Source organism: Labrus mixtus, chromosome 20, assembly GCF_963584025.1.
Source record: "Labrus mixtus chromosome 20, fLabMix1.1, whole genome shotgun sequence".
Classification (NCBI taxonomy): Eukaryota; Metazoa; Chordata; class Actinopteri; order Labriformes; family Labridae; genus Labrus; species Labrus mixtus.
Window position 1 is genome coordinate 16,208,675 of NC_083631.1, and position 11,357 is coordinate 16,220,031.

An 11,357-nucleotide genomic window follows, 5' to 3' on the forward strand; every position below is an offset into this window, starting at 1 on the left:
CCAGGGCTCGAATCCGACCTGTGGCTCCTTTCCTGCATGTCTGTCCCCACTCTCTCTCTCTCCCCAATGTCCAACTCTCTCCACTGTCCTTTCTCTAAATAAAGGCGTAAAAGCCCAAAAATAAAAAAAAAGAAAGAGAGAAGTAATGTGCGCACACTCCTTGTCGGTCAGATGTGAGACAGTAATGCACCAGTCGAAAACACCTGAGCAGTCATAAAGGATTTTTAATACAAGACGAAACACACAGACAGATTAGGTGGCTACAACAAATGTATGAAATTAAAAATGACACCGTACAAGGGTTAAATACATTCAAACGTCCAACATCACCTGCTGTCCTGCCAAAAGGTGCTCTATAATACACACACACATGTCTCAATCCCTGTTTTTAACTAACTGAAACCGCATCCTCCATCTTAAACTTACTATTACTCATTTCACATACACAAATACCATATGTCAACCTCCACAACGCTACATATTAGCTGAACACAATTTGCTACATTTCAAGGCCTCTGCTATGGCAACTAATCTGAAACGATGTTACAAAATCTGGTCCATCAATCAAGTTTAAAATCAAAGTTGACCAACCTGCACCCAACTCAAGTCAAAAAAACGTACTGTATGTTTTTAGAGTCATCCTAATGAGTGAGTCAAGCTGTGTTTAATGGTTAAATCATGGCTGTAGGGTAGTTATCTTATTAGCATGCAGATTCTGATAAAAAAAAAAAAAAAAGGGTAACACTGAATAATGTGATGACTGTTTGGGGCAGCTTTGGGGTATGGAAATAAAAAAATGTAAGAAGCATTTCTGGTTGTGTAACTTTAAGGAAGATCTTTATGTTCAGTTGTTGACTCCTTTATGATCTGAAAGGAAAAGAGGTGAGAGTTAAATAGAAAAAAAGAATAGCTACATCTTCTGTGACTGATTAGCCAACATTGGGCATCAGGTGTGCTGGGCTACAATGAGTATGGTTGAAAATCTGCAGAAGGGTTCAACATTGCCCTCCGGAGGGAATAGAGTCCATGTGCAGATCAGCTGCTTTTGTGTGTGTGAGTGAGTGAGTGAGTGAGTGAGTGAGTGAGTGAGTGAGTGAGTTGTTCTTTAAAAGCACATGCTGTACCTCCCCATCTCGAGTCTCCACAGTTCGAACCAGGATACTCCTCTTCACATGGGCCTCTGGGGGTTTAGTGTCCAGATTGGTTTCTGAAATATCGGTATAAGCAGAGAGAAGGCACAATTTTGTACCTCAACAATTTATTTAATATACAATATTTTACTCTATCAAAGGAGTTTCCCCCCTGCCATCAAGCATTGTGTCTGACAATAAGCGATGGACAATGAAAGGTGGAAAACATGTGACTCTTTAAAAAAATGTATTTTTTTTGAGAAAATGACTCTATTTGTAATTTTTCTTAGTCATCATTTTATGTTTCATTTTTTGCTTAGGAAAATCCCGGTTATCTCTTACACCGTTTCTTTTTAATTACAGGTACAGCTTGCTAACCAAGCTAGCTTATAACTCAGTGTCTTCTAACTTTGTTCCTGGTCAGCGCTACCCACTTGTCCAAATAGGTTTTGTCACTTCTGGCTTTAGCAAAAAAAATGACAATGACCAAAGTGACAAACTTAAAGCTTTAAACAAAAATCCATAAAACAGTGTAGTGCTGCAGTCATGGTGGCCAAGTCCACTTCGCGAGTCTTTGCGTGTTTACTTGAAATATCAGTTTAAAGAATTGAACATTTTTGATACTAACCTCTAAACTGCAGGTTGGAAAAGCTCTGAACTGGAATGGTGATCCTAGAGGAAGAGAGAAGGAACAATATCAGTTCATAAATATTCACTATCTCAACACATTTGTCTTCCAAACTCTGGCACACCTGCTCTCCTCTCCCTCCAGCAGCTTCCTGTAGGTGGCAATCTCGATATCCAGAGCCAGTTTGACATTGAGCAGGTCCTGATACTCCTGCAGGTGTCTCGCCATCTCCTCCTTCAGGGCATGGATCTCCTCCTCTAAGTGGCTCACTGTATCCTGGTAACCTGAAGTCTCCATGGTATAGCGGTCCTCCATCTCATGGAGCTGGCGTTCCAGAGACTCGTTCTCAAAGAAGGGAAGAAGAGACGTATTTATGCTAAGACCCAGTAATGGACAGCAAACATCTAATGTAGCAGAGTGTAGCGTATAGGCCAATATTATTACTTAAAAGCCTTTTCTGCTGATAAGACAGTTTGTTTCACTACTTTCAGCAACTACCCCTTCTACTAGTGATGATAATATCTACCATGTATTATTACAGTTCACCATAAACACGACTGCTACAATATTTCTCCTCTCTATTTTTAAACCATTATAATGCTTACACCACGTTTTTTCTATATAGTACAGTGTACTTGTATAAAATAAAGATTGGTGATACAGTTTAAAGTCAGCTTTAATGAAGTTTTAAGGTGTTTACATTCATATTTGATAAACCGTGTACACTCACTTTTTCCATTGTAGTCCACTTTTTGTTTGTAAAGTGCTGCTGGACAACGATAATTTACATTAACCCAAAATGTCAGCTCAGCTTTAATCTTGGTAAGTGGTAAATGGTCAGCCAAATAAGCTAATGCTGTCATGATGATATCTTGAACCTAAAAACTTTGGGAATATTGTGACATATCTAATGTTCAAGCTTTCACTATTATTTGAAGCAGTTAACAGGTGGCTTCCATTTAAAGTTACCACCAATCAGTGTTGCAGTATTAGTGTCTAATTTAGGCTGAAATATTTGCTGAAAAACACACGTTTTACTTTACAGTTAGCTGAAAAAAAAAAAAAAAACTTTACAGTTAGCTGTACTTCCATCTTTGCATCTCTTAAACCAGCGGCATGGTTATTGTAATGTATTTAGAAATTACACTTACAATATGAAGACATATCAATGACACATTTTCCTGGTGCAAAAGTTATTGCTAGTTTTTAAAAATGGATGCCATTTTCTTTATGAGATGTAAACATGTTTCAGCTGAGAGTCATTTCTCAAAGTTTCTGATGTCGTTTTAAATAGTTTTTTGGAGTATAGCCTTTGATTTCCACTTAATATATACACTGTTGTGTTTTCTGTGTATTTTTTGTGGACTTACTGTCCCACGGAGGGCCTCCAGATCGCAGGTCACCACTTGGGTCTGACGCCTGTATTCATTGGCCTCCTGTTTGGCCTGGCGCAGGGCTTCTGCATTACGATTGGCTGCATCTGTCAGGTCAGCAAACTGTTGACAAAGACAAACAGCCTGTGAGTATAGGTGATGTCATTACAGTTTCCCTATTAGTCCAATTACATACAGTGTGATTACTTGTTATTACATTACATAAGTGAGACATAAGTGAGTCTTCTGACCTTGGAGCGGTACCACTCCTCGGTGTCCTGCATGTTCGAGGTTGCCATGGTTTCATACTGGGTCCTGATGTCTCTCAGAGCAGCCGTCAGGTCTGGCTTGGACACATCAAGGTCCACATGCACCTGCTGGGCCACGATCTGCTCCTGCAACTCACGCAGCTCCTGAGCAGGTAGAAGGTGAAATAGAGTGACGTAAGAGGAAACATGGAAAGGCGGTGATTGAATGTGGGTGAAGGTAAAGGCAGTGACAGGTTACGTTTATTTGAACAGTTCAATTTAGATTCTTACCTCCTCGTGAGTTTTCCTCAGGAAGTTGATCTCATCCTGCAGGGCATCGATCTTTCTCTCTAATTGGACCCGATTTAGGGCAGCCTCATCCACATCCTATGAAAAGAGTGAGGCTTATTTAGAAATGAAGCTATAGACAGACACTTATTTTATGAATTCACTGAAATAATGGCAGAATTACCTGTCTGAAGGCATTCAAATTGTTCTCTGCATCCTGTCGGAGGCCATTCTCTTCATTCAGCCTGATTGAAACAGAAAAGGGGAGCTCAGAGATGACATGGCTTATTTGCCTTTTATCCATCAAGACACATACATTTACACAGCGCTGTTTGGACACTTTTAGTATTGATTAACATATGATTAGCAAAACTTAGCTAATTGCATTCATAGACTATAAAACATGGGTGTGGTCTCAGCGACGTCTTATTCATTTCTGAGGAGCCGTTATAAACCCATCAATGGTGGTAGCCATATTGGACATGCTATGTACCTGATTATTGAAGTTTATGCAGAGCTCTCAGCCAGATCAGTTTCTAAGAAATGTTACTTGCTTTAAGAAATGGGCTATTGAGACTATATCTGCCATTTTTTAACCAGGCTGTAAACATGTTTATTTATGCTTTAAAAATGGGCATGTTATCATGGGATCTAATGTGGATTTCCCAGCTGTTGCGTCCAGCCTCAAGTGGACATTTGAGGTACTGCAGCCTTTTTGAACAAATGCATTGGCTCCATTTTTCAACACTGGAGGTGACAGCTTGGTTTAACTGGAGCAACATATAAAAATGTTGACATTGTTTCCATATGAAGGGAAACATGTGTTTAAAAATCACAGATATGTTCATCTAGGTGTGTTAGAAATACAAAAAAATATTCAGAACACATTTTCAGTTTTGCTCTCATGTCTTACTATTTATTTTCTTCTTGCTGCTTTTTTTTTTGCAAAAAATCACCATGCACACACAAGAGCATAAAGCTTTTTATCATGAATATGAAATTCCTGTATAAAGGAAAACTAAATAATTGGGGCCAAAAAAACATTTTTTTTTTAACTGAGAGTTATTGTGCTATACCCTCAGTGCCTCTGTGATGACCAATGCTCAGCTGAAAGGAGAACTTATGCATCATTACACTCTCACTCACATCTAACAGCCAGAGGCCTTTCCCACGGGATGGAGTTCACACACACACACACGCGCGCACACACACACAGTCCATACGCTGCCTCACATTCAGACACACACCACCCATTCAGTACATCTGCGGTCCATGAAGAAGCGTGACAACCTCATGTCCCAGACTTTGGGCTAACATCTGTAACATCATTTGCTGAATGGTTTGGTTCCTGAAAAGCAGAAGGAATCACAAAAATGACCTTTGACCTTCCAGGCCCCACCTATCACTATTCACTCCTCTTAGTGGACGAGTTTGACTACATTAAGTCATAAATGCATGCCATGCTTGCGCCTATAGTGGGAAAATATGGCTGTAAGACTGCAGTGAGTTTTTTTTTTTTTTTTTTCGAGTTTTAGGGTAACAGCACACAAGAGAACATCTGCCTGTCTTTTTGCTCCCATACAGGGCCACCATTGTGTTTGCCTCATTCTTCCGCACTCGCTCAGGCTGCGAGGGGTTCAGTCAGGATCAAGTTTGTAAAGAGGGATCCAGGAGTAAAGCTCAGGCGGAGCACAGTGGGCTGCATTCCAGCAAATCGGAGACAGAGTAAATCTGCATATAAATGCATTTGTAATGAAAAAGATGAAAAAAGACTTCAGATTTTGCCAAACTAAATGCCTTGTTTATAGGTTAGCTATTTAATAAAAAGTTCAAATAATGGGTTTGCAGAATCAATAACCAAGAGCTGCAGCAGAAACTATTGGTGACATGGTGTCAGGGGAAATTGCTATTTTTAACCACTGAGATGCAAAGAAGCTGTGGTGCAGAAAAAACATTACTAACGTTAAGCACACTTCAGAAAAGATGTATCGAAAAAGATTTGTTGATAAAGGTTAAAGCTGGAAGTTGTTTGTTACTCTTCCCCTCTATGTTAATTTCAAACAATTTTTTATCACATTTTAAAACTATAAAATAACACTCTTATTGCACACAGAACAGTACAATCATAATATATAGTATTTAAGAAATTCCTAGAAACATCCAATTAGACAAATGTCAGAATGAGCTTAAATGTCATCAGCACAGTATGCATGCATTTCAAATAAGAGGTTTGCAAAAGCCAGAGTTTCAGAACATCTTACATTATACATTACCTGTACATTCTAATGAGAGTTATCCTTTGAAAATAAGAGTAAAGGTGAAACACAACAGGATAGTGGAATAGCGTGACTGTAAATACAGCTAATCTGATCCCCCTCCCTCAGGAGTCCCGCCCTGCTCCTTCATACCTTTGCTTGAGCATGGCCACATCTGATGCCAGGTTGTCCCTCTCTATTTCCAGCCGAGCTTTGCCTGAAGTGAGGCCGTCCACCTGCCTGCGCAGCTCCCTCAGCTCCTCCTGGTAGATGTCTCCAAGGCGGCTAGGCTCCTTTCCCCTCAGCTGGTTCAGCTCCGCCACCAGCACCTTGTTCTGCTGCTCCAGCAGACGCACCTTCTCTATGTAGCTGGCAAAACGGTCGTTCAGGCCCATCATCTCCATCTTCTCGTTGGTGCGGGTTTCCTTGTAATGGGCCTTCATCAGGGTGTCTGCTGAGAAGTCCAGCCGGTCCCCGGGGCTCCCCAGGAGCAGGGCGGTGTTGGTTGAGCCAAAGGAGATCCGGGATATGGGGCTGGAGTGGGTGAGATTGCGAGGGGTGCCATGCCAGGAGGCACGGCTGGAAGAAAGGCCCCCAATACGGACTCCTGTGCTGCTCGAGCCCTGAGGCCCAAAACGCTTCCTGTAAGAGGAATGGATTCTCTGACTCTCCATGATGTGGAATGAAGCCCACTTGGGGCACAAACAGGGCTTTTATAGAGGCGGGCGAGCCCCCCAAACCCACAGCAGAGAGGCCACAGGGTGCGGCAGAGCGAGGGGAGGGTGGCAGGCAGTGAAAGGGACAAAAAGGGAGAGCGAAGGGGTGGTGTACATGACACTCAAAGAGCTGTGTGCCAGGGATTGTCCATGCTCGTCCACTCAACGACAAATGTCTCTTGGCCTTCTCCCTCTCTCTCTCTCTCCCCTACTCTCCCCAGCCTCTGACTCACTCCCTCTCTGTCTCACTCTTACTTTCACCCCTTTTTGTCCTACTCTCCTCCTTTCTCTTCGAGCTGAATGAAAAGGAATGTGTGTGACGGGGTCTAGCCACCAATTCAACCTGACCACACATGCGCCCTCCAAAAAAACAGACTCAGAAAGTTTGATCGAACAAAGGGATGGAAATGTTCGGGAAGACATTTTCACTCTGTAATCACAGAAAGAAACAGCCGAATGGCCGATTGACATAGGAAGCAGACAATTAGACACAGAGGCGGGAGGGAAAAGCACATGCATTGCTGTGATGTACATGTAAGCTATTGGACAACACCCAACACATAACCTGCAGGATTAAGGGTGAATTCCTCTTTGTGAGAGGAGACAGACAGCATGCAGGACAGGGCCGTTTTTTTCTTCTCTTTGGATCAGTTTGTGGCACAGTTACATAACAAAGACATAACTCTTGACAATTAATCATGAAACGTCTGCTTACTTTAATGGGATAAATGAATAATGTAAACAGATAAGGCTTTAATTAAAGTCACTGTTCTCTGTCTTTCATAGTTTGGAGAAAACACATGACCCAAAACAGACAGAACAGCAGACTTCATATGTGAAAGCGACCTTAGACTGAATCCTTGTTGACGACCGTGCTTCCCACTGACCTGCCTTCTTTGTCCTAATCCCAGAAATTACCCCCAGCCTTCTGTCCCTGGCCTTGAGTTCTGTCCCGGCATTCAAAGTTTCTGTTTGCTTCTCCGCTTGGCTGATTTGTGTTTCCTCGCAACAACACTGAAGTGCTCATCTGATTATGGATCTGCTACTCCCAGAACCACATCTCCCGCACACTTTTGTTGCCCAGTTTTTGAACTGTTGCATGAGTATGCGTGAGCCTCCACCTTACCACACTCGTCTTTGTGCTGGTTCTGAACACCTCGCCCGAGCCCCCTGTCCAGTCCCAAATACTTTTTTAAGGCTCGAGCCAATATTGGCACTGAATTGTGTTGTACCTGTCTGCTTGTTGAATCTGCTTCAGTTGGAATTAAAAAGCCGTTGACAACATCCACTGTTTTCCTGTGTGCTGCAAATTGTGTTCTACGGTAGCCACTTACAAAATATTCCTATGAAAATGTACATATATGTTTATGATTCCCTTTTTCCCAATCTCGTGTCCTGACTCAAGAGCACATTCACACACTTACATCGCAGGGGAAGCTTGTAGCCAAGGCTCCAGTGAAACAGTGGGACTTTAGGGTGTTCCCTGTGTTCTGGTTATTAGACGTCCTGATGGTTCTGTAGACAGATGGATGGAGACAAGGGGAAGGAGGGGGGGGGGGGGGGGGGGATGTATAGAGGGAGGGAGAGGGTGAGACCTAATCTGAACTCCAGAAAGACTTAAAGGAGCCGCATTACCACACTAGTTTGATCCATTACCTTGACAACAGCCACATATGAAGCACTTCAAATGATCCTGTTTTTCTGACTTCTTTTTTGAAGAGCAAATGATTTGACGCATGCATTTTACCTTCGAGTGAGCATCACTGAAGACAAGAAGAATTAAGGCATAAGTGTTCTTTAATTATTTTCGTGGCTTATTTACCACAACTACTGTTTACTCCAATGCTGTGGAAATAGTTTGAGGCTATGAGACAAACACAAATGTCGTAGTTTTGTCAGGCTCCAAAATCAAAAACAAAATCACAATAGTTAAAAGTATCTAAAACATTTACATTGATCTGAATTTTACAATATTAATATGAAATTGTCCTGCAAAATATTTAATTGCTTCTTTGATCGTCTTTAATACCTATTTTCATGGAGTAGAAGATATCGTAACCTTGTACGAAATTATCTAAAAATAAATATTCTAAATAAGACACATCACGTAAAAACAGTGGTTTAGTTGTTTCGCTGTGCTGTTGCTACAGGTAGTAAAACCACAACAGCAGAGGGACACAATGAACGTCTTTGTTTCTGGCTCGTAAAAATCACAGGGAGTGGAAACCAGTGGTACTGGGAGGCAGTAAATAAAGCCTCGTACGACTCTACTATCTGGCCTCAGAGTGTTGTTTGCTATTAAGGGGCGAAAAACAACAACACAGTGTCTTGAATCCCAATTGGACTCTGTTAACAGAGGTTAAACGAGATGGCACACTGTAAGTCTGGCAGAGATTTGTTGACTTTAAACGGCTCCATCGTTAAGGATTGATGTTTGGTTGCATCATTAACTAGACACTGATTGTTTCTGCTCTCTGGATTTTTTAACAATCTTGAGCGTTGCCTCAGATCTGGTCACTGAGGTAATATGTCCTGAAGATTAAACATTCAGAGAGAGAGAGAGGAGAAAGAGGAGGTGAAGGCCCCTCTCCCTCCTCCCTCGCTGATGCTGAAGTTACTAAAGGGCCAAGTCAAACAGCTGATTCATGTGTCCCACATGAGGAGACCGTTTCATTTGCAGGACGTACGAGGAAAAAGGATGCAGGGTAGAATCTCAATGCTGCTTGACTCTGACTGATCGAGGCCCAAGGAGCTGCCCGCCAGCTAAGTGTGAGTGTGTAATAACCTGCGATTGCTTTGTGCTCTTGACATTTTACACCCAGAATACCCAGTGTGAGCCTCTCCGTTCACCATCAGTCAACCTCACTGACGGCTCAGTACATGGCCACATTCCACATTGAATCCCGACTAACCAGCTGGAAACACGACTGTCACAGCCACACCTCCATCACCTCCTCATAGCCCTGTTTCAAGATGTGTAAATTAAACAAGCAGTATAGACCACATACAATCACAGACTTCACTACCATGAATTCTAGTTCCTCAAGCAATGCAATGGCTTATGGGTGCTTGGTCAGGCAACAAAAAGTATGGAGTTTCTCTACCCGAGAAAGGAAACACAGAAAAAGCTATGGAGCAAAAAAGAACAGAATAATAACCGCTAATGAAAAAATCCTGAACTTGTTTGTTGAACAAGAAGTTAGTTTGAAAACTCGGCAGCTGAATGAGCTAAACAATTAAGCAGGTAACATCCAGTCCTGGATACATTTTCATTCATTATGTCATCTTGGACTGAGCCATTGCGAGTCTTGTTTAGCTAAGAGGAATCCCTTTCTCGAAAATGGACTTCAAGTGTGTCACGCTCACAAGAAGATCAAATTGTCTATGGATATAAACCTCTCATCGCTGCACATCTTTGTATTGAGGGGTAGAAAAAGAATGTGGTCCTTTACATAACTACAGTATAAGCGATAATACCAAAATGTAAAAATAAGGAATTGCAAGTAAAAATCTTGGATTGAAAGTCTTACTAAGGTAGGTGAAGTATGCATTATTTACTGTATTATTATTGTTTTTGGTAGACCTGACTTCCCTAATGATCATAAGCAGGGGGCTTAACTGGGACAGACAAGCCGGCTATATGACTCAGCACCACTGAACCCAAACAGAGAGAAGTCACAAAGAGACTCTGTGGAGAGCCGGTTCAGGACCGAAGCTCCAGTCTGCCTGTCAGCAGGAATACTAGGGGCCCAAATACACCACACAGACAGATCTGCATACCAAACCAACATCACATCACTAGCACAGCACTCAGATGTCAAGTGAGATGGTAAACCGGTGCTCAAATCATGTGAGTGTTTGAAAGTTGATCCAGTCTGACGAGCAACAAATCTTTGAATTCGACCAACAATATGCAGGAGCCAAAATCAGACATGATTTGAAAGACAAAAAACCAGGAAAAATATCTCACCTATCCATACACACACACACACACACACACACACACACACACACACACACACACACACACACACACACACACACACACACACACACAAATAGTCTTACAGGTGTACTAAAAAGGAGAAAACATATTGGAAGAATACACAATTACTGTGCCTGTGAATATTCTTCAGATGTTTTTGTCAGAAATTTGAATCTGAATATTTTGTCTGAATTTTCATTTGAAAATATGAGCTATTTTTGGTCATTCATTCTGGGATACGTTGCTATTTTTTTGACGGAAATAATGAGGAATTTGGTCAAATTTTTTTTAAATTTAACTATATTTTTTAAAAATGGAAATTCTGGGGACTTTTCATCCACTATCAAGACGTAAAAGCCAGTAATACTTAGTGTTCTTTGTGCCTAAAATTTCTCAAACGCTGACAGTGTTGGCCTGAACAGCTATACATATAAATGTGGGTATGGTGACAGCACCATCTACTGGATTACAGTTGAAGCTGCAGAGAAACTCAGCTCATGCAACAAACCCCACATTTTTTAGTTTATGCCCAAGGTGCATAAAGGTGCGAGGGTCCGTTCATCACCACACGCTTACATTTTACTTTGTCTTTTCTGAAAGTAGAGAGTAAATATATATTTACTTCGACTTCTATATCATATCCCTCTTTTTATGAGCTACTGTGTTATGCACAGCTTTTCAAACTATGCCAGCACATAGGGAATCTTAAATTGATGCAGGTATCATTGAGGGAC

General features: G+C 41.6%; 1 protein-coding gene across 1 annotated transcript; it reads right to left on the bottom strand.

The window, feature by feature from the left end:
* Nucleotides 1-206: 206 nt before the first annotated feature.
* Nucleotides 207-6,718, bottom strand: gfap (glial fibrillary acidic protein). The gene is made up of 9 exons (XM_061026624.1): nucleotides 6,076-6,718; nucleotides 3,852-3,912; nucleotides 3,671-3,766; nucleotides 3,383-3,544; nucleotides 3,129-3,254; nucleotides 1,883-2,103; nucleotides 1,759-1,802; nucleotides 1,125-1,207; nucleotides 207-867 (listed from the first exon to the last, which is right to left on the bottom strand). The coding sequence occupies exons 1-9, from the start codon at nucleotides 6,594-6,596 to the stop codon at nucleotides 826-828; spliced, it is 1,356 nt and encodes a 451-aa protein (XP_060882607.1). The 5' UTR covers nucleotides 6,597-6,718; the 3' UTR covers nucleotides 207-825.
* Between the last annotated feature and the right edge of the window lie 4,639 nt (nucleotides 6,719-11,357).

Excerpts from the sequence above, each read along its gene's own strand:
- gfap (XM_061026624.1), bottom strand. The coding sequence starts at position 6,596 with ATGGAGAGTCAGAGAATCCATTCCTCTTACAGGAAGCGTTTTGGGCCT. Across the intron at positions 3,913-6,075 it reads GTGGCCATGCTCAAGCAAAG|GCTGAATGAAGAGAATGGCC; the intron begins GTATGAAGGAGC and ends TGTTTCAATCAG. Across the intron at positions 3,545-3,670 it reads TGAGGAAAACTCACGAGGAG|GAGCTGCGTGAGTTGCAGGA; the intron begins GTAAGAATCTAA and ends CTACCTGCTCAG.